The sequence below is a fragment of the Grammomys surdaster genome, unplaced genomic scaffold (assembly GCF_004785775.1).
Source record: "Grammomys surdaster isolate TR1022 unplaced genomic scaffold, NIH_TR_1.0 67, whole genome shotgun sequence".
Lineage (NCBI taxonomy): Eukaryota > Metazoa > Chordata > Mammalia > Rodentia > Muridae > Grammomys > Grammomys surdaster.
The window spans coordinates 96,755-120,462 of record NW_021604569.1 but is presented as its reverse complement, the minus strand read 5'-3'; the positions used below and the strand labels follow the sequence as shown (position 1 = coordinate 120,462).

At 39.3% G+C, this 23,708-nt stretch overlaps 2 protein-coding genes across 2 annotated transcripts in view; one reads left to right on the top strand and one right to left on the bottom strand.

Moving 5' to 3' along the window:
- The window catches only part of Erlec1 (endoplasmic reticulum lectin 1), a 31,214-nt gene extending 17,855 nt beyond the window's left edge, over positions 1-13,359 (bottom strand). The window contains exons 1-8 of the mRNA XM_028777431.1: positions 13,136-13,359; positions 7,796-7,900; positions 6,508-6,588; positions 5,727-5,804; positions 5,547-5,610; positions 4,885-4,919; positions 3,097-3,320; positions 2,876-3,005 (exon numbers count right to left, since the gene is read on the bottom strand). Of these exons, the coding sequence (XP_028633264.1) occupies positions 2,876-3,005; positions 3,097-3,320; positions 4,885-4,919; positions 5,547-5,610; positions 5,727-5,804; positions 6,508-6,588; positions 7,796-7,900; positions 13,136-13,297 (879 nt within the window). The 5' untranslated portion in view covers positions 13,298-13,359. The remainder of the gene's footprint in view (positions 1-2,875; positions 3,006-3,096; positions 3,321-4,884; positions 4,920-5,546; positions 5,611-5,726; positions 5,805-6,507; positions 6,589-7,795; positions 7,901-13,135) is intronic.
- A 189-nt stretch (positions 13,360-13,548) lies between these two features.
- The window catches only part of Asb3 (ankyrin repeat and SOCS box containing 3), a 95,178-nt gene continuing 85,018 nt past the window's right edge, over positions 13,549-23,708 (top strand). The window contains exon 1 of the mRNA XM_028776903.1: positions 13,549-13,679. The gene's annotated coding sequence lies outside the window, so the exon portion shown is untranslated. The remainder of the gene's footprint in view (positions 13,680-23,708) is intronic.

Here is a 23,708-nt window from a genome sequence, read left to right as displayed (position 1 = left end):
AAAGGAGAGGAAAGGAGAGGAAAGGAGAGGAAAGGAGAGGAAAGGAGCAGTGGAAAAGATACAGGTTCTGAAAAAGCCATAAAAACAAAGAGTGGGATATAACTGAAACTGTATGCCCAACAGAAGTCTTCCCTCTTCTGCATACAGATGGATGCAGATATATGCAGAAGAGGTGATGGTGATGATATTTTCCCATTTTATAGGCTGCCATTTGCCCTATTGACTATGTTCTTTGTCATGCAGAAGCCTTTCAGCTACATGAGGTCCCATTTATTAATTGCTGAACTTACTGTTGGAGTTATTTATTGGTGTTCTGCTCAGGAAGTTGTCTGCTACGCCAATGTGTTTAAGGCTATTTCCCATTCTTCTACATGCGGACACACAGTTAGACCAGCATTTGTTGAAGATGCTTTCTTTTTCCACTGTATAATTTTGGCTTCTTTTTCAAAAGTCAAATGTTCATAAGTGTGTGGATTTACTTCTGGTTCTACAATATGATTCCATCGATCTACCTTTCTGCTTTTATGTCAATACCATGTTGAGGTTTTTTTTTTAAACTATTGTTCTTTAAAGAGTTGAAGTTCTTGTCATACAGGTCTTTCACTTGTAAAATAACTTGTACCAAGATATTTTATATTATTTGTGGCTACTGTGAAGGGTGTTGTTTCTGTAATCTCTTTCTCAGCCTACTTATCTGTATATAAGAGAGCTACTTAGTTTTTGAGTTAATTTTGTATCCAGCAACTTCACTGAAGGTATTCATCAGTTGTAGGGGTTCCCTGGTAGAATTTTGGTGTCACTTATGTATTCCATCATATCATCTTTGAACAGCAATACTTTGATTTCTTCCTTTCCAATTTATATCTACTTAATCGATGTAGTGGTTTCTCAGAAAACTGGAAATGGATCTACTTCAAGATCCAGCTATACAGCTCCGGGGCATATACCCAAAGGATGCTCTATCATACCACAAGGACACTTGCTCAACTATGTTCATAGCAGCTTTACTGTAATAGTCAGAAACTGGAAACAACCTAGATGTCCGTCAATTGAAGAATGGATAAAAAACATGTGGTACACTTACACAGTGGAGTATGACTCAGCTATTAGAAACAATGGCATCATGAAATTTGCAGGCAAATGGATGGAACTAGAAAAGATATCCTGAGTGAGGTAACTCAAACTCAGAAAGACAAACATGTACTTATTTGTAAGTAGATATTAGCTGTAAAGTAAAGGATAACCATGCTACATTTCAGAGGATAACCATGCTACATTTCAGAGACTCAACAAAGCTAAGTAACATGGAAGGCTCAAGGAGGAATGCTTGAATCTCACTGAGAAAAGGAAAAAGAATAGACATCCTGAAAGGACAGGTGGGGGTGGGGGTGGGGTGAGTGAGGGAACTGGGTAGGAGTGGGTGTGGGGATGGAAACAGGATAGATCAGGTAGGGGGAGCGTGGAGGGAGTACTGGGAGAGATAACTGGAATAGGGTAGGAGGCATCTCCAGGATCAACTAGAAACCTAGAGCAACGGAAACTCCCAGGCATTTATGAGGGTGACCCTAGCTAAGACTTCTTTCAGTGGGGGATATGGATCCTGAATCAGCCACCTCTTCCGACCATCTCTGTAACCAGGCAAAACTTCCAATGGAGGGATTAGGACACCAACCTAGCCACAAAATCTCTGACCTACAAGATCAGAAGATGTTCTGCCTAGAAGATGTGCAAGGGTAAAGATGGAGCAGGAATGGTCAAACAATGATTGGTCTAGCTTGAGACCTATGAGAGGGAGCCCACTCCTGATACTGTTAATAATATTCTGCTGTACCTGATGTGGTGGTTTCAATAGGCTTAGCCCAGGGAGTAGCACTATTAGGTGTGACCTTGTTGGACAAAATGTGTCACTGTAGGGATAGGTTTTGAGAGACCTTCCTCCTAGTTGCCTGGAAGTCTGCTCCTGGCTTCCTTTGGATGAAGATGTAGAATTCTCACCTCCTCCACCACCATGGTTGTCTTGATGATAATGGACCGAACCTCTAACCTGTAAGCCAGCCCCAATTAAATGCTGTCTTTTATAAGAGTTGCCTTGGTCATGGTGTCTCTTCACAGGAATGGAAACCCTGCAGACAGGAGCCTAGCATAACCATCATCAGGGAGACTTCACCCAGTAATTTATGGAAACAGATGCAGAGACTCACAGTCAAACATTAGGTAATGCTTAGGAAATAATGTGGAAGAGGGGGAGGAAGGAGTCTAGGAACCAGAAGGCTCGAGAACACCACAAGGAACTCTATAGAGTCAACTAACCTGGGCCCATAGTGGCCCACAGGAACTGAATCACCAACTAAGGAGCACACATGGGCCTGACCTAGGCCCTATGCACATATGTAACTGTTGTGCAGTGTGGTCTTCCTAACAGTGGAAGCAGGGGCTGTCTCCAATTCTGTTGCCTATCTTTGGGACCCTTTCCCTGTACTGGGCTGCCTTGTCTAACCTCAACAGAAGGTGAGCCTCGTTTTACTGCAATTTGATACTCAAAGGCTGGTTGATATCTTTGGGAGGTTTTCCCTTTTCTGAAGAGAAAGGGAGGAGAAGTGTATGTGGGTTAGAGGCAGGTGGGAGGGAAGGACTGGGAGGAGAGAACGGAGGGCAAATGGTGGCAGGGATGTAAAGTAAGTAAATTGATTAAAAAATGATAAAAAAATTCTGAAAAGTGTAAGATAAAGAGTTGAGATTATTCAAATAATTAGAGTTCAAAATTAGAAATTAATAAAATAAATTGCCACTATAATGTTACAGAAATACTTAACACATTCGTGGTACAGGTTCGAAAATGAAACACTGAGGAAGTATAATTAGTTAACTCTGATACCTCTTTATTTCTCCTAAATGGCACCCTCAGTATCTCTTCCTGTTGTTCCAACTGTCTTAGTGTGAGGGGTTTAAATGGAGATCCAGGCAGTGATTGACAGAATATATCATTCACAGGAGAGGCTCTGAACCTATTCAGTAGGAAAAAAACATTAAGGATAAATATGAATGCTTTAAAGCACATATGTGCTCTATGTCTAGAATAGTGAATGAACATCTTACTTGTATTTAGGATGACTGCACAAGAGTGGTGTCAAAATGACAACTTCATATTCGCAAGTAGTAACTTCAGCTACTGAAAGGATCTCATGCTTAGATTCAGGATGGCATATGTACATGACAGTACTGGATCTGGGCTGGTTCTGTCTCAGACTACACGGTGTACCATTTCCCATTCCCACAGGATAGTAAGCTGTCATCTGACCTTCAATGTTTTTAGTGGGAATCTTAAAAAAAAGTGTAAGACAGACCTTTTATTAGAAATTTGAGGTGTGTTTGAGGATAGGGAAAACATTTATTTTAAAAGAAAATTATATTTTCTTTGTAAACAGAAGAGGAAAATTTTTGTACTTTCTTTTAAGTCAACCTTAATGTTCTGATTCTTAAGTTCTTAGTTGAGCAAATATATATTTAGAGATAGTATAATATAGAACAAACTAAAATTAAAATGTTAAGTCAATGTACATTTAAGTGAAGAGTACAAACACATGATTAATCTGAGTTATTCTCACTCTGCAGACCAGGCTGGCCTTAAACTCAGAAATCCTCCTGCCTCTGCCTCCCAAGTGCTGGGATTCAAGGCGTGCGCCACCACCGCCCGGCTCTGAGTTATTCTCAATAGTTCTGAAGAAACAAAGCTAACGAAAAAATGTACTGTACTGGGCTGCTTAAGCTCCTTCTTCACTAAACTTGTAGTGAGCATTGTTTATATTTTATATTCTATAAGTTTCAAGGCTGATTTCTAAGTAGGGCTAATAGTGAAAGAAAAGAAAGGAAAGAAGAGATAGAAAGGAAGAGAGAAAGAAAGCAGCATCCTTTGAACTACATGAATTGCCCTTTTTACACACTACCACTCTGAGCCATCATCTGATGGAGATATATGAAGTACCTTCAATATGCATATGCAGAGCAGCCTTGCACTGGGCAGAGGTAAAAGACAGTTTCCTATTCTTAGCCTCTATGTTTACAGCCTGTGTAGGTGGGTAGCTTGCTATTTACATGTGCGGTTTATCTGTTAGTCATATGACATGAGGAACAAGCAATTAAAAAAGGCTCTTATTACTACTGTTTCCAATGCTACCCAGAAAGCAACACCATCATGCACTGAAATGATAGACTGGGTATCTTAGCATCCTTCACAGACACATAAGTGATACTGTTTTTCTGTAAGTGAAGATTGAGCTTAGGGTGTCACATATGCTAGACACTGTTCTACTCCTGGGCTATAGCTTCACTCTTCCTTGTTTTAACTGCTTTGACATCACATTTATGCATTTGCATACATGTGCACATGCAGCTTTATGTATATGTGGAAGTTAGAGGACAACTCTGAAGAGTTGGTTCTCTCCCTCTGCTATGTGGAAGGTAAATAGTCTAGGAAGTCCTTCAATTTGTGACTCTCCTGCCTCGGTCTTCCAAGAAGCTGGGATGGCAGCCTTGTATCACCAGTGTCAGCTGAGAATTTACTTAGGTATTATTTAAAAAGTAAATAGTAGGATTACAACATAATTTATTTATTTTTTTGAGACAGGGTCTCACTAATGTATATAGCCCAAGATGGGCTGGGCTCATAGAAATTTGCCCATCTCTGCTTCCTAAATGCTGGAATTAAATGTGTGAGCCATCACGCCCAGATGGTGATGCATCTTTCCATAGAAAATCCAGTTGTGATAAATTTGTAAAATTTATCTGTCCTACTTCCTTGTGGCATTATACAAGGAGCATACATGTGGCTTCTGTCACTAAGGTCATACCTAACAATGAGGTGTGAAAACTTAACACATCACTTGCCTCGTTTGACTTTTCTCTTTCTTTTGCTTCTCGTTCTGTGGAAACAAAGCAAGAAAAGGGTAATCATACAGGACAAACAATCACATCATACAATAAAAATAACTATGTTTTCCAATCAGTTTTAGAACATTAAACCTATTTTTAAAGGAGGTGCAAATACTACAAGATTTTTGCTTTGGGGTGGGTTGTTGGGTATTGGGGCCTCATGTGTGCTAGGTACTTATCCACCCTCTCCCTAGGTCTGTCCTTCAATCATTAAAGTGACTGTTCCCAAAACTGCTTTCCATGAAAGACCTGAATTTGCTTCCTGGGAATGATATGGTGGAAAGAACTGATTCCCACAAGTTTTCCTGACTCCTTTATGCATGCAGTGGCACATACCTTAAATAAAACTGTAATATAAAGTTTAAAAAAGAAAATCATACAATACCCCAAACCATTTTTTTCTTTTCTTTCTTTCTCTGAGTTAGTCTCAGGCTGCCTAAGCATATAGGCCTTGCTATGTAAAGCAAATGGCCTGAATTCCTTTTCCTCCTGCTTCTACCCTCCACACGCTAGGAGCAGAGTAGTCATGTCCACCATGCCTGCACTTAAATTTTAGTTTGAACTTACATGTTTGAACCAAGTCCAGTAGTTACTAGCATCACTGTAGAGAGACTAACCTTTTTCATACAGAAGACTCTTAGCCAACATATTCCCAAGGTAGTATTCATGAATATTTACTTTCTACATAAAAAAAAATACAGTACTTTACAAACATATTTCATTTGTTACAACTTAAAAACTATCAATATCATTAAGAAATTTCTCATTTTATGTTCTATATTTAAAGAAAAGCATACTTGGCCAGTTTCTTTTTCTTCATGGTACTGTCGAATATGTTTCCCATGACATACTTCATAAGTCCAGTAAGATTCAATCTAAAAAGACAGATATGTTTTTAAACACACAAAAGCCATAGAAGTCAACTGAATTTTACCTGAAATTTTAAGCAGTTAAGCAGATTTTTCCTGAAATCTGGAATAAATTTTTATGAAGTGACACATAATTACGGTTCACAAAATGCAAACCTTGTGAAGTGTATGTGGTTTCTACTAACAGGCTCTGTATGAAGATTAAGTCAGAAATAGAGCTAGAATGTATTTGAGTCTGCAATAACTATCCAGTTAAATAACAATTAGCATTTTATAATTCTATCATGCAAGAAAGCTTTCCTTTGAACCCCAAAACATTAAAAGTAGTTAGGTATCTGATACTTTGATATTGGTGTACTATATAAGAATTTAAATGAACAGCATACTATTAAGCAATAAGATCTGTGCCTAACTTAAAATGTGACATACCCTAATAAAGGAAGAAAAGCCATTTCCAGGACCTACCAACTGCTAGAGACTTATTTTCTTTCTTTTTTCTTTTTCTTTTTTTTTTTTTGGGGGGGGGGGTTGTTGTTGTTTGTTTGTTTTCGAGACAGGGTTTCTCTGTGTAGCCCTGGCTGCCCTGTAGACCAGGCTGGCCTCAATCTCAGAAATCCGCCTGCCTCTGCCTCCCAAGTGCTGGGATTAAAGGCGTGCGTCACCACTGCCCGGCTTGAGACTTACTTTCAAATGCACATAAAATACTTACTCTGTAGGAACAACTGCTCTGTTTAAATAGTGGTTCCAAAAGCTCTCTTGGATTGGGGCCTTTGTAATCCTTTTCTTCTTCCTAGGAAAAAAATAAGCTTAACATACAATTTTCCTAGAACGCCATCCAACTCTGCTGTTTGGGTATTAATTCAATGGTTAAATCACAAACACTTGGAAATAAGAGAAAAAGAGTCAACAACTTTAACAAGAACCTATGGGATGTCACTTCTTTCAAATGAATTGAAATATAAAGTATGAAGCCACATAAAAACCTTTTATAACATTGCATTCTCTTTTAAAAAAGGTTAAGTGTCAGTTTTCTGAACAATCCTTGTAGACTTTTCAGAATTTATAATTACCTATATTCCCCCCCCAAATTCTAGCTATGAAAGTCTTAGAATGGTTCTATTGTGGAAAGGTACTTTTCAGTTTCTTTCATATTTTTATACTTCAGACCTGAGCCACATGTGTGGCTATGTGGGTGGATTTTGTTTTAAGGGGGTTTAAAACAACTTGGAATAGCTGCCTTGGACAGATTTCAAATATGAACAAAATTTAAGAAAAGCCTTGAGTTTAATATTTCTACTTTAAAGACCATGAAAATGTAAATTGGCTTAATCAATTCATCGAGTAGAGGAACTGAGTTTCTAATTGGTCCAGGGATGCACTAACTGTAGCCTATATCTCAGCCTCAGGCTCTACACTGTTCTTTACACCTTACTATGCTGCCTCTCCTGTCTCATCTTGAAAAAAGTCATTGCCTTGAAGGGTGGATAAGAGGAGTTTAGGTCATTTTAGGAGAAGGAAAAGGGCATGAGCTAAGGTAGTGAGAAAGTATAAGGTACCTAGAGAGTTATTTATTATAAAAATTCTTTATGAAAGCACTATGTTTATATTCAAAAGCTATACTGTGTTTTCCAACCACCATTTCTATAAAGGCAAACAAGCACAGAGTTAGCTTATTGTTCAAAACATTAATAACTAATTTCTCCCTCTCTTTTGTAATTTCAGACAATTTCTCACAATGTAGTTCAGGCTGGCCTTAAGCTCATAATAATCCTTCTGCCTCAACCTCTTAGTGTTGAGATTACAGGTGTGAACACGACTTGCCTGGTTGCTAATTTTTCCAAAATAAATTCCCAAATTAAGAAAATAGTAATAAGAGGTTAGTATTCTTATGCTACAGGTTGTTGAGAAACTTGTTACTTATTTTTAAGGTATATAATCATAAGGTTGTAAAACGCATCTTTATGAGAGAGATCAGCAATATATGTATAAAAACGTACCTCATCCCCACTTGTCACAAGAGGAAGTATACATTTGTATTTTTCTTTATGTGCAGTTGTCATGATGATGTAATTATCTTCTTTATACAAAACTCCAGTTGTAGGCTAGAAATTGAATGAAAAAAAAATACATTTCAGCTAAAGTGCTTTACCCTGAATACATTCAGTGCTAGTTAGAACAAAGATTCCTCAAGTAAATTTATCATTTCAACTGAATTTTTAAAGCATATTTTCAGAGGTAGGCAAAATAGTGTAAACATCTTTTTGTTTGTTTGTTTGTTTTTTCGAGACAAGGTTTCTCTTATAGCCCAGGCTATCCTGGAACTCACTCTGTAAACCAGGCTGGCCTTGAACTCAGAAAGCCGCCAGCCTCTGCCTCTCAAGTGCTGGGATTAAAGGCGTGCGCCACCACTTCCTGGCAGTAAACATCTTTAAATGATAAGGTGGAAATAACAAACTGTATACTGTTGTCCAATCTAGCAAAAAAATAAAGTTTGAGGTGTAAAATAAAGCTAATAAGGTAATAGGCTGAAGTTTAAATGGTAATTAATAAGCATATTGAAGCTGTACACTGTGGCACACACCTTTAAGCCCAGACCTCAGGAGGCAGTGGCAGGTGCATCTGTTTAAGTTCTAGTCTACCCTGGTCTACTTTTTTGGCGGTACTAGAAGTGGAATCCAGATCTAGGCATGTGCTAAATATATGCCATTGAGCTATACTCCTAGCTTAAGAGACAAGAATGATCACATGAATGCTATCACTGAATACCTATAGCTTCTATAATCATCTATATCTGTAATCATCTATATCTGACAATCCTTAGGACTTTAAAAATGTATTATGAATTTAGTTGGACACTAGAACATAATGTAAAGCAGTTATTTTTCATACTTGGGGAATATTTATTTATAAACAAGTTCTTATAAAAAGAATAGTTATCATAGACCCTCTGTGTTGACATATCTTTTCTGAATATATATCAAGTCAGTATACTTTATTGTATTGAGCCAGAGAGTAAATGTTTTAGGCTTTATGGGCATTATTGACTGTTGAAACTTTGTCACTTTAGCAACAAAGTACAATATGTAAATAAACAGACATGGCTATCAACAAAACTATAAAATCATGTAGTTGGCTACCATAATAGCTATAGTTCATCCCTATTATATATCAACAAAACTACCCTTAAGTTTTCTATATTATAAAAACAAGTGTATATTGCTCATATGAACCAATATATTCTAAGCAAACACTTCATTTAATGTAACAGATAACATTTTACTAAAAAATTTGTTTTTTGATACATATTTCATTTTCAAGTTTGAAATTTATAATTTGAATTTATAATTCAAGTCTCTTTTCACTTTTCTTGGCTGTAAATCCACTGCCTATTTGTCTCTTACTGTTAAATATGTCTGTTCTTAAAACTTTACTGTAATTAAACCAATACTACTTGGAACCAATGCAATCTTAAATATAAATGGCAAATAGGGTAATGTTTTCCCAAGACAAAGAAAAAAACAGAAAGGCAGTATTAACTCTTAGAAGCTGGAGAATAAGTTCCAGGCTTCCTGCCCTCCACATCCAAATTGAAAAATACCAAAATCCTTCATAGAAATGGCATTGATTTGAATGTAACCCATGCAGTAGCCTTTCTTATATTTTAATCTTATCTAGATAATTTACAACACTAATGCAATGTAAGTGTATAAATATGCTATACTGTTTTACTTTTTTCTTTTTAAGTAATGAGAAGAAAAGGTCTGTATGCATTATGTTTAGACCCAATTGCTTCCCTCTGACTTTTGTTGGTATAATTTTTTTTAATTCTCTCTCTGCATCCATCTATCTATCCATCCATCCATCTATCCATCCATCCATCCATCCATCCATCCATCTATCTAGAACATCTCTCTATGTAGCCCTAGTTGTTCTGTAACTTGTGTAGACCAGGCTGGCCGACAACTCAGAGATCTCTGTCTTTGTTTCCCAAATTGTTGACAGTTTTTTTTCTAGATATTGCAGGTTGATCTTGACTGAACTCACTATGGAGGCCAGGATGGCTTTTAATCCACAGCAATTAATCATCCTGCCTCAGCCTCCTAAATTTTGGATTATAGGAATATGCTTCCTTCTCTTGAGAATTTTGATGCTAGGCTGGGTAAATCTACAGATATGAACATGCAAAACCAACTGTCTTCTTTTATAACTACTTTGTATTTATTAATTTATTCACTATCAAATGAAGCATTATACTCATTTTTACAGCATTATACAGCAGAGAAAAGGACTCTGAGGTCAGAGCTTAAATAACTTGTCCAATGTTAATCTAAATGTCAATCTACCTAGACAAAACAGCTCAGAGAAGCCAAGCAGGCTAGCTCCATGGGAGTGTGCTTATTACTGTTGTAACATATTTGAGCCAGCTTTTATTATATATTCTAAAGATTACAGCGTATACTTAGTTTATGATCAACAATCCTTATTTAAAAGACCATTTTAGGTAATGAGGAAATCAAAGTATTTGAAACTTAAGAGCTGTGGGGTCAAATTGTATTTACTTTCTGGGGACAGTCTCATGTAACATGAACTATATAGACACTTGCTATACAGACAATGAACTAAGCTAAGCTAGCCTTGAATTCCTGATCTTTTTGTCTCTACTTAGCAAGCGCTGGGATTAGAGGAATGTGCTACCATATCCTGCCTGGAAGACAATTCTTTTATTTTTAGTTTATCAAAAGACTATTCATTTATTTTTGAGGCAGGATCTCATTGTATAGCCCTGGTTGGCCCACAACTTGCTATATAGACCAGGCTGGTCTTGAACTCAGAGATCAACCTGCCTGAGCCTCCTGAGTGCTGGGATTAGAGGTGTCAACCACAAGTGCTAGACTAAAGGCATGCACCTATTTGAGAGTATGGATGCAGGCTTCTTATCATTACTTGGAAGAAGATATTTGATGTAAAGAGTCTTCATTAATTTATAGAAGCCTAGCACCCTTTCCCCATAGGGTTTCTCTGTGTAGCCCTGGCAGTCTTTCTCTCACTTTGTTGACCAGGTTGGACTTGAACTCAGAAATCCACCTGCCTCTGCCTCCTGAGTGCTGGGATTAGCAGTGTGCACACCTCCCCCTGTCTAGTTTTCAAAAAAGGGGATGCAATAGTGAAAAGCTTGCTGGATCAGTGAGTCATGTGCTACTAGGATCACAAGGTTTACACTTGATTATCTTTACCTATATGTATTTTGGGAATATAAATTACTAGAAAAGAGTCAGGTGTGGTAGTGTGTGTTTATAATCTATAACCCCATGTTTTGGGGTGGGTGGTGCTGAGGCAGATGTATATTCTCAAGATAGAAGCCAAAGACCTTACCTCAACAACAGCAAGACAAATAACTACAACAACAGGCTTAGGAGAAAAAAAAGTGAAATATTTTAATTCAGTGTCTGTCTATTTTGGGTGGTAGACAAAAGATTTTATACTAGTTCACACAGCTGCTGAGTTTCTTACAACTGTCCAACCAACTGATTCATAAAAATAACTAGCAACAACATGCAAAGTAGTTATTTCAATTAAATATTATTATTTAATTGGAAGGGAAGTGTTAAGACTACAGAAGTATTTGAAATTTTCAAAAGACCAACTATTAAAAGCTTACTTTTGTGCAAGGACATGGCTCTTTCCCCTATTTATAGAAATCATCTAGGTTTTTTTTTCTCAAAATAATTCAAACTAAACAAAAAGAAACAAAACAAAACTCTCGAGTCTTTGGTATGTCCCTCTTAGATTTTGTTGCCACCTCCTCAGATCTGTAATATTTTCCACAGGTGTTTTAACACTGGAGACTAACGGAAATAAAAAAAAAATATATCAGATCACTAATACAAAGAAAGACTTGACCTTCCAGAGAAACATTTACTACTCAAATTCAAGAATATGGTCAGAATGTAGCAGGAAGGCTGAGAAACAAATGGAGTATGAAAATACATCATAAGCAAAACCAAGGCAAGCAGAATGCTATGTGGTACTGTGAAACTGAAAGTCTTCTGCCCTAGGCTATGTTTTGTCACTGACTTATATTCTAGATGCCTCACTTGGTACATATTGTTTTGGCATTATGTTAATACCTAGTACTATCTCAATGGAATAGTAAGTGAGAAATATAATAAAATTGCCCCAACTTGAATGATGACATATAATTTGAATACAATTAAAAAAAAAACAAAACAAAAAACCCCTTTTGCTTTTCCTGGGATGTCATTCTGAAGTAAATGAGTATATGGTACAGCTAAGAGGACAGTCTTTAAAAAGATTTTATTCTTCTCTTTAATTCTGTGTGTGGGTGTGAGGTTACATACATGAGTGCAGTGGGAAGATGACTGACGACACTGGAGCTGGAGTTAGTTACATGGTGTTGTGAGCCACCGGATCTGGGTGCTAGCAATCAAACTTGTATCCCCTGGAAGGGCAGTAAGTGTTCTTAACAACTAAGGTATATTTTCAGCCCACAAGATCACCTTTTACAATAAATTGATCTGTTGTAGTTACACATGGATAGACTTTTAAGCACTACATTCTCTCAAAACAGAATTTTCATTCTCGTCAGATTATACACCAAAATCTCATATTCTAGTACTGGAAAGATGGCACAGAAATTAAAAACGCATTTCTACTCTTCTCAGGAGTGAGTACAGTTCCCAGTACTCACGTTCGGGGCCTCACAACCACTAGCCCTTTCATTCTTGCCTTTTCACACGATACACATTAATTAACGATCATAAAATCCTTTTCATCCCAGGTTCTAGAGTCCTAAATAACATACATTCAAGTCTCTAGTTTATTCTGCATGGCCAGCAGTATTCGGCATACAAGTTCACTAATGTCTTCCAAACCAAATAGCCTTCTCAAATGCCTTAAGGGAAAAGATCCCCAGAAGGTGAACGGCTGTATACGTCGTTTTTAAGTGTGTGTGTTGGACAGGAAGAATGAATAGAGATGAGGCTCCTGTCTGTTGGACGGTTGTGTGGGTAGGGTGATGTGCTAGTAAATTCTACGACTTCCTCCACAGAGTGGGACTGTTGAGAAGCCAGGTCTAATGCAATGAGATTTAAAGGAGGGAGATGAAGTGACCACTGGATCTCCTAGTTAGTATGGAAGGCATATCCACTTAGTGTGCTAAATGAATTAATGGATGAACGAAGACACTTCGGCTTGGGGACGGTAAACGCTTGGGGGAAAAAAAGGTTCTTAAAGGAAAAGCTCGGGAAACTGAGGGCTGGCCCGAATGTTTCGTGCAGGAAAGAGGGGAGAAGGCTGCGGCTCGCGAGGGCACTGACCAGAGAGAACTCGGTGCCGGGCCAGTTGACTCGGAAGGGGATGTCGTCGCTGAGCTGGGGCAGCGCTCGGCCGCCGCCGGACGCCTCCAGGAGACCGTACAGAACCAGCAACAGCGGCCCTCCGGGGACCAGGCTCCGCAAGCCGCCGCCTCCTTCCTCCATTGCCGCGTCCTCCAGCCGCCGTCACAACCTCCTCTACCCGAGGAGAACAGGTGGTGGAGGAGGAGGAGGAGGAGAAGGAGGCGGCGGCGGGACTACAAAGCGTCCTTGGTACAGGAGACCCAACCGCCGCCACGTCTCCTTCCGGACGGCCGGGCAAAGCCGCCCCCGCCCTTACAAGGGCTTCGGGCCACCGCTTCCGGGGCAGGTAGCACATCAACATCCGGGGTCGTGGGGTCGGTGGCTTACGGAAGCCGGCGCTTGGGTTGCGTTGCATTGCGTTGCCGCCGTAGCATCCTAGCGGTTGGACTCAAACGCGGAGGCCCGGGACTGACGCCGGTTGAACGGGTCTGGAGACAGCCCTTGGGCGAAGCGGCCTGACTAGGTGAGTCCTGGCCCGGGCGCTCAGTACAGCCGCAAGAGACTCTCGGGGGTTGAGGGTGAGTGGGTAGCGGCTAGCTCTCAGAAAGCTAGTAGAGAACAGAGATGTTCAGAGTTGAAGTAGAACTTACAGTTCCGACTGAGCTGCCTACCCTCCACTCTTTTGCTATTTGCATTCTCCATCTTCTCTCCAGAAGCTTCTCTTAGTTTCTTTTGCTGGAGACTGTTGTCAGGTCGGTCTGAGCTACTGTGTGTTTGGGGACACCCGAGTGACACCTGCCATGTCCTTAAAGTTTTGCATAGACATGGACGGTTAGGCTTTTACAGTACTTCATTTTTACTCTAGGAGGGGTCTTCCCTCCCTTGACTCAAGTGTTGGGCTGTTGTTACTTAGGGGTCCGGAAAGCTTGTTTACATCAAGGCCAGAGCCAAGTGAATGTGAAGTTATGAACCAAGTTACAGCAGACTGCATATAGACAGAAAGTTTTGGTTTCTTCTCCCTTTCTTGAAAAAAAAAAGTCTGCATTTTTTTCATCTCCAGTATAATAATTTTACAGTGTTTGCCATAGAACATTTGGTAAGGTCTGCCCATGCTTTGGTGTTCAAATCCATTGGAAGAAATCAGAGACTTAGACTCAATTCTAATTTAGATTAAACGAACTTATTCTTACTGCTTGCAGAAGGAAGGCAGCCGTAGAGCGAATACAACTTCCCTTGCAAAAGGTGAATTAAGGTGGGTTTTTACGGTGGACATCCGAAAAGTGTGAATCCGAAAGGTGTGAATTACTGATCCATGGAGTCCACATCTGGTCAGGAAAATTGTCTTACTGCTCTAAGTTGTTTCTTACTTTCTCACTATATAGTAATACAAAGACCGTTTTATCCCTTTGCCAGAGCGGTAGTGAGTTTTACAAAAGCAAAGCAGCTGTTAGTGCCTCCCTCACAGCCCGTTCCGTGGAGGTCATTAAGATCTCCCAAGGCATTCCAGAGCAAAGAGTCAGTGGCCTTAAGAGATGCCTGGCTCTGGGTTAAGTTTCTTTAGTCGTCACAGAGGACTTGTGTAAATTATTACTCAGGTCTGAGCACTCGAATGACTGAGATGGGGCAGTTCATTTCTCGGTGGACAAAAACATAGTGTCATTAGGTTAAGGCTGGCTGTCATGTCCCCACACCTAAATTTGAACCAAATCAGAAAGCAAGAAGAACAGTCCATTTTTCATTTCTATAAGTATTCTCTAACGTAAAGACTCAACACTATTAAAGAAAACAATATTGTTCTAGAACTGATTACATTTGTACATCTTAAATGTTTAATGTGTGTCAGACACTGGGGTTGATAAGCTAGAGAATAAATAGACTCCTGTCATATGTATCTCATTTTCTAGCACGGGGGAGTATACAAATGAATAATTATGAACTAGGAGCTAGAGAAATGGTTCAGTTATTAAAAGCACTGGTTGCTCTTCTAGAGGACTGGCGGTTAGGGTCCCAGTGCTCACATGGAGACAGGTTCCAACCATCTGTAACTCCACTTTGAGACACATGCACAGATATGCACAACACAAAACACATAATAATAATAACAATAACAATAACAATAACAGAATAATAAAAAATTCTAACTAGGTAGAATAATACTTAACATTTATTACTTAGTTTCTGCTAATCATAATATGACTATAAATACTTCTACTGCATTAAGAAGTCTAATCCTTATGACTCTGGTTCTGTAAATTTTATAGTAACTAGATGTTGGGATGAAGATAAAAAGAAGGAACTGAAGAACTCCAAACTTGGACAGAAAAGATGTGACACTAGACCTGGAACTTAAAAGGTTTATAGGATTTCATTAGACAGTAGGGAGAGTGTGTTCAGTCTTCAGATGGTCCATTAGTGCTTTTTGGTGTGGTCAGAGGACAAGGTGAGGTAGAACCAGCAGCAGGAGATTGGGAATATTGAGGAAGAGAGAGTTGGTTCAGAGAATGTTGCTTAAGTGTCAAAGAACGGTCTGAGCTTTTTAAAAATAGGTCAGTACTTTTTTGGTCTGAAACTCTGTGTAGTGTGGCTGACCTTTCATTAAGAATCTTTATGTATATGGATATTTTCCTCCATGTATGTCTTGTACCACATGGGTGCAGTGCCTATAGAGGACAGAAGAGGGTATTGGATCCTTTGGAATTGGAGTTACAGATGATAGTTAGCCTTCATATCTGGGAATCAAACTTGGGTCCTCTAGAAGACCAGCTAGTTCTTTTAACCTTTGAGCCATTTTTCTAGTTCCTTGGCCTCGAATCTGTAATCCCAAGCCTCTCACATGCCGGGGAGGTCAGAACTCTGTGAGATGGTAGACTTTGCATTGGAATCATTTGAGGGTATGTCTGTTTTTCAAGCCTATAAAGCAAATAGCGATGACCAAATGGATTAAATGTTTGAATGGCCAGAAAAAAAGAGGATAACTTAGAGGAGTAATTGAATAATTGGTGTTTAAGGTGTTAAATAGTTGTCCCTGCTTCAGACTCTGAGATTATAGTGATTGAATATGCTGTCAGTGGAGTGTAGGTTCAAGTAAGGAAGAAATATAAGTAAAATAATTTCTAAATGCTGCAAAGAAACTAGGTTTTCATGAAAGAAAGTGCCACTGGTGTGTTTGGTGTTTGGTAAGTAGTCTCATAGCTAAACAGGTAGACTCTACCTAAGCAGGTAGGTGCCCAGGAGGAAGTGACACTTCTGATTTGCCTTAATTGGTTAAACAAGGAGAACTACATAGAAATGTCCAGGCAGAAGCCTGAGGCAGGAATGAGATTGGCCTGTGTGGTGGTTTGAATATGCTTGGCCCATGGGACGTGACACTGTTAGGAGATGTGGCCTTGTTGGAAGGTGAGTCACTGTGGAGATAGGCTTTGAGGCCTCCTATTATTTAAGCTCCACCCAATGTGGAACAGAGAGCCCTTCCTGGCTGCCTGTGGAAGGAAGTTCCTGGCTGCCTTCAGATTAAGATGTTCAGTTCTCGACTCTTCCTCCATCACCATTGTCTGCATGCTGCCGTGCTTCCCTCCTTGGTGATAATGGACTAAACCTTTGAAACTGTAAACTCGCCCCAATGAAATGCATTTCTTTATAAGAGTTGCCTTGGTCATTCATGGTGTCTCTTCACAGCAATGAAAACTGTAACTAAGACAGCTTGTTTGAAGGACTGAGAGGCCAGTATAGCTGGTGTACAAGAAGACTGTGCCAAAAAATGACATTGGAAAGGCTGGGAGAGGTCACTTGAACACAGTCTTGTAGGCAGGACAGTGACAAGGCCTGATGTCCGCTTAGGAAGACCATTATGGTTGCTGTATGGAAAAGTGATTTGGGGGCTGTTGTGCGTTGAATATGTAGACATTGCTAGTATGTAGACAGTTCCTAGTCTTCAGAACCCAAATATAAACTACTTGGAAATGAAATATTTATAGCTGTAATTCAACTTAAGATGAGGTCAAAATGAATTAGGGTGGGCCTTAATCCAATGACTAAAATCTTTTTAAGAAGAGTGAAATTTGGGCTGGAGAGATGGCTCAGTGGTTAAGAACACTGACTGCTCTTCCAGAGGTCCTGAGTTCAATTCCTGGCAACCACATGGTGGCTCACAACCATCTGCAATGGGGTCTGAGGCTCTCTTCTGGTGTGTCTGAAAAGAGCAATGGTGAACACATAAAATAAATAAACAAATCTTAAAAAAAAAAAAGAAGAGTGAAATTTGAACTTAGACACACAGGGAAAATGTCATGTAAAGGAAGCAGAGGTTTGAGCAATCTATCTACAAAAGCTGGTAGCACAGAAATAGAAAGGTTTAATCAGACATACTTTTTATTTATAAGTATGCAATAACAACAATTACTGTTCTAAAATTGTATTATTATTGTATATATATATGTAGGGGGTATGGGCGCATGTCACAGGAAGGACCACTTTTTGAACCTCAGGGTGAGACAATGTTAAGAAGCTGTGTAAGATGGTAACTAACCACTATGTGACAGCACAGGATGGGATTATAGGTAAAGACGGAGCTGACTTGTGCTGGCTAGTTTTATATCTACTTGACACAAGTTAGACACCTTTTGGAAGAGGGAACCTCTGTTGAGAAAATGTCCCACCAGACTGGCCTGCGGGCAAGCCCGCGGTGGTTTCCTCAATTGAGGATTGATGTGGGAGGGCCCTGCTGTCCCAGGTGTGATAATAGAACAGGATGAGCAAGTGATGAACAGCAAACCAGTCGCCTGACTCCTGCTCTGTCTGTTCCATTCTGCCTTCAGGTTTCTGCTCCGAGTTCCTGCCTCTATGACTTGCTCCAGTTTCTGCCCTGGCTTCTCAGTGGTAGACTTAAAAGCTATGACCTAAAATAAATTCTTTCCTTCCAAAGTTGCTTTTGGTCATGGTGCTTTATCACATTAATAGAAACCCCAATGAAGACATGACTGGATTGGATAGAAATCAAGAACTTGCAGAGTGATATTAATGAAAGCAATATGCTTTTGTATTTTTGAGAGGTTAGAAAAGGTATTCTCAACCTTGATACTATTGGTAGTTTGACTGGAACGATACTTTGTGTGGCGTGCTATAATGTGTTCTGTATGTTTACTATCCTTGCTTTGGGTTTACCAGATGCCAGTAACAATGGCTGACTTTCCATACCAGTTTGTGACACTCAAAAGTAACCACAGACATTTTCAAATGTTCTCTGCAGACAAACTAGGCTGTGGTTAAGAACGACTAGTCTAGACTTTTAAATAAGACACATGTTTAGCTAACTTACTGAGTGAGAAAATCTTCAGGAATGCATGGATAACCTCATCACTCCAAGAATTTGGTAGGAAGTGAGTCCTTCCTTTGTTTTAAATGCCATATTCTATCTGTAATGACATCTCATTTGACCTTGCATTGGTGCCATCATATCATGTTAGACCTTCTCTGTCATTTGTTTCCCTCACTGCTGTGATCTAATACCTAACAGAAGCAGCTCAAAAAGGAAGCATTTATTTTGGTTCCTAGTCCAGAAAGAGTCCATCTTGGCAGGGAAATCATGACAATTGAGGCAGTTCTCTCCTCAGCCAGCAGCTGCTGCTTGATATGCAGCTTCGTCTTATGGCTGGGGATCAAGAATTAGGGGGCTCTCAAGGACTGTTGCCCTCCGTTGCCACCCCAGTTACCACCTCTACTGCTCGCCAGCTGTGTTTCTTCTCCAAAGATTCACAATCTCCCCACCCCCCAAAGAGCTACTAGCTGGGACAAAATACTAAGCAATGAAGGCCTGTGGGGGACATACACCTGTCTTTCAAAACATATGGCTGAAGAGGATTTTGGATGTAAATATGTACAGGATTGTCCTAAATCTGTATTTACTCCATGTTGTAGCCTAGGAATTATTTTTGGAAAACCCCTACAAGTTGTATTACTTTATTTTGTCTTTTTCTAGACTTTTCCTCACCAGAATGGTATAAGAACAAATAACCTAAAATTTCGTTTAACTTTCTGTTCCTTGGGTCTAGATAAAATCCCATTTGTTTTGCAGATTTCATTTCTCTGTAAAAGGAATTAGCTGTAATGAAGCAGCTCTTAATGAGCCCAGTGACAACAAGTTGTACACGTACTCATCTAACAGCCTGTTGGGAGGCATTGTTGTAGGTGTGTAGGTAATGAGGCTATTATAAAATTGATTAGATAAAGATGAGAGGTAGGTCAGTGCTTGGGATTATAGACATGAATTTCCAGAGTTTGCTGAGAGTAAATTTTAAATTTCTCATAAAGAGGTCATTTTGAATTGCATTTCCCTGATGACTAAGAACTTTGAAAATTTCTTTAAGTGCTTCTCAACCATTTGAGATTCCTCTGTTGAGAATTCTTGGTTTAGCTCTATACCTCATTTTAAATTGGGTTATTCAGTATTTTGGAGTCTAACTTCTTGAGTTGACCAAGGCTGCTCAGTCAGTCAACAGGTTCTCCAGCGCAGGAGTGAGGATTAAAAGAAAAGAGATTAGATAATATTGTAACATGACCCCAGCCAGTTCTGAAGAAGCTGAAGGCAGGTTTATTTTTTCCCCAATTTTCTTTTAAACCACTTTAATTACATGCAAGTATTTAGGTCAGTTCTGGGTTGAGGAACCAGCAATACAATAGATGCAAATAGTCAAAGAACAAACAAGGCAATAAACAAAGTCCCACTTGACCACTCCGGAGACCACTGATTATAAGGGCTCATCAGGATGACAAAAATATCTGTGCTTACTTAACTGTCCTAGCCCATAGTCGTATTCATGCCTGAGGCCTACTTCTTTTGTTCTAGTCTAAGACTTAGATTCCTAACTGAAATTACTTCTCTGGTTTTAGCCTAAAATTAGACTCCAGCCTGAACTTACTTCTTTGTCATGGCCCAATGTCAGATTCCTGCCTGAAGCCCATTTCCTTGTCCTTGGCTAAAGTCAGATTCCTGTCAAGCAGCCCCCAAAGCACTCAACATTGAGTTCTTTATATATTTTGGATATTAGCCTTCTATCAGATGTAGGGCTATTGAAGATCTTTTCCCAATCTGTAGGTTGCCGTTTTGTCCTATTGATTATGTCCTTTGCTTTACAGAAGCTTTTCAGTTTCAAGAGGTCCCATTTCTCAATTGTTGATTTTAAAGCCTGAGACATTGGTATTCTGTTCAGGAAATTTTCCCCTGTACCCAAGTATTTGAGGCTCTTTCCCACTTTCCCTTCTATTAAATTCGGTGTATCTGGTTTTATGTTGAGGTTCTTGACCCATTTGGACTTGAGCTGTGTACAATGTGATAAATATGGATCAATTTGCATTCTTCTACATGCAGACCATCTGTTAGATGAACACCATTTGTTGAAGATTCTTTCTTTTTTCCACTATATGGTTTTGGGTTCTTTGTTAAAGATCAAGTGTCTGTAGTTGTGTAGTTTTATTTCTGGGTCTTTGATTCTATTCTATTGATTGTACTATCTGTCTCTGTATGAATATTATGCGATTTTATTACTATTACTCTGTATACACCTTGAGGTCAGGATAGTGATTCCCACCGAAAGTTTCTATTGTTCAAAATTGTTTTGGCTATCTTGGTTTTTTGTTTTTCCATATGAAGTTGCAAATAGTGATTCCCTGACATCTTCCTTTCTAATTTATGTCCCTTTGATCTTTCTTTAGTCGTTTTACTGCTCTAGGCAGAACTTCAAGTACTATATTGTATGAGGTCAGAGTGTGCAGCCTTGTCTTGTCCCTCATTTTAGTAGGATTGCTTCAAGTTTCTCTCCATTTAATTTGATGTTGGCTGTTGGTTTGCCGTATGTTGCTTTTGAAAGACTCCCCAGAAGAAGAATAGAGCAGGATATGACGCGACCCCAAAGACACTCCTGAGACCAGCTTGCTGTAATAACATAAGTCAGGTTCTTTAATATACGAAGCTTCGGGTTGATATGTGTCTCATGTAGGAGACAGAGGAATCGACCCTGAGACCTAACAGCTTAGGGTTAATAAAGGTAAAGGCGCGGGGGTGGGGGCGGGGGGGGGGGAAGGGGGTTGCGGCACAGTCACACACAAATAGCTGTTTCAAACATCTGTAATGTGTGTAAGCAGATCTCATGAGAACTGTCCCTGGTTTCTGTGGCCTTGGGACCCAGTGTGAATTTTATCTGAGCCAGCTCACCACCTGGCAGAATTTAATTAGCAAGTCCTTGGGGCCTTCAGTGGGAGTTTTTCCAGAGAAGGCTAAAACATCACAGGAACAGATGGATGCTTCAATAATGTTCTCATTCTTAAGGAATTTACCCTTGAGCACTTTCCCTATCTTCACAGCGGGTGGATCTTTGGAGCACTCAATTGACCTTTGTTTCCCTGCATCTTTTGTGACAGCCTTGGGTTAGCAAGTTAGCTGACTTGTTACTCTTAACTATTTGTGTTAGTGAATTGAGACTTCCTGTTATACTATTTAACTAACTTAAAAAATACCTTTTCACTTTTATTATGTTTAGGTATGTGCCATGAATTCCTGATCTCTCCAAGACTTAATATGAAGGGGGTGTAGGATTTTGTCAAAGGCCTTTTCAGTATCTAATGAGATGGTCATGTGACTTGTTTGAGTTTGTTTATATATTAAAATACATTGATGGATTTTCATATACTGAATCATCCCTGTATCCCTGGGATGATGCCTACTAGATCACAGTGAATGATGGTTTTTTTTTGTTGTTGTTGTTTTGGGTTTTTTTGGGTTTTTTTTTGTTTGTTTTTGTTTTTTTCGAGACAGGGTTTCTCTGTGTAGCCCTGGCTGTCCTGGAACTCACTCTGTAGACCAGGCTAGCCTCGAACTCTCGAACTCAGAGATCTGCCTGCCTCTGCCTCCCAAGTGCTGGGATTAAAGGCGTGCGCCACCACCGCCTGGCTGTGAATGATGTTTTTAATGTGTTCTTGAATTCAGTTTGTGAAAATTTTATTGAGTATTTTTGAATTGATGTTCATAAGTGAAATTGGTCTGAAGTTGTCCTTCCTTGTTGGGTGTTTGTATGGTTTAGATATCATTGTAGCTGTGACTTCAAAGAATGAATTAGCAAGTGTTCCTTCTGATTCAATTTTGTGGAATAGTTTGAGTTTTGGTATTAGCTCTTCTTTGAATGTCTGGTAGAATTTTGCATTAAAACCATCTGATCCTGGGCTTTTTTTTTTTTTTTTGGATAGGAGGTTTTTATTGACTGCTTCAATTTCCTTAGTGGTTATGGGAACGCTTACCTGATCTTGATTTTTACTTTGGTATGTGGTATCTGTGTATAAAGTCATCCATTTTTGTCTGGATTTTCCAGTTTTGTCCAGTATACCCCTTTGTAGTAAGATCTGATGATTTTTTAAATTTCCTGAGTTTTGTTGTTATCTCTTCCTTTTCCTTTTTCTTCATTTCTTTTTTTTTCTTTCTTTTTTGGTTTTTCGTGAAAGGGTTTCTCTGTATAGCCCTGGCTGTCCTAGAACTTACTCTGAAGACCAGGCTGGCCTCGAACTCAGAAATCTGCCTGCCTCTGCCTCCCAGCTGCTGGGATTAAGGCCTGCGTGCACCACCACTGCCCAGCTCCTTTTCTTCATTTCTTATTTTGTTAATTTGGATACTATGTATTTTTTAGTTAGGTTTGCTATGCTAAGGATTTATCTATCTTGTTGATTTTCTTAGAGATCCAGCTCTTGATTTTGTTCATTTTTTTTGTATTGTTCTCTTTGTTTCCAGTTGGTTGATTTCAGTCCTGAGTTTGGCTATTTCCTGCCTTCATTTTTTTTTTTTTAAGAACTTTCAGGTATGCTGTTAAGTTGCTGGTAATAGAATCTCTCCAATTTCTTTAGGAAGGCACTCAGTGCTATGGATTTTTTTTAACAGTGCTTTCATTGTATACTATAAGTTTGGGTATTATGTGCCTTCATTTTCATTGAATTCTAGAAGGACTTTCACTTCTTTCTTCTTCCCAGACTAAGTTATCATTGAGTAGAGAATTGTTCTATTTCCACGAGTATGTGGGCTTTCTGTGTTTTTGTTGTTATTGAAGTCCGTGATGATCTGATAGAATGCAAGCTATTATTTCAATCTTCTTGTATGTTGAGGCTTGCTTTGTGTCCAATTACATGGTCAGTTTTGGAGCCTGGTTCCATGAGGTACTGAGAAGGTGGCATATTCTTTTTTGTGATAGTTTATATATGCTTGGCTCAGGGAGTGGCACTATTGGGAGGTGTGGCCTTGTTGGAGTAGGTGAGTCACTGTGGGCCTTTAAGACCTTCATCCTAGCTGCATGGAAGCCAGTGTTTTCCTAGCTACTTTCACAAGAAGATGTAGAATCCTCAGCCCCTCTTGCAGTATATCTGTCTAGACACTACCATGACCCTGCCTAGATAATAATGGACTGAACTTCTGGACCTGTAAGCCAGCCCTAATTCAATGTTTTTCTAAGAGTTACCTTGGTCTTGGTTATCTTTTTACAGCACATTGACTATGACACTTTTGTTTTGGGGTGGAATGTTC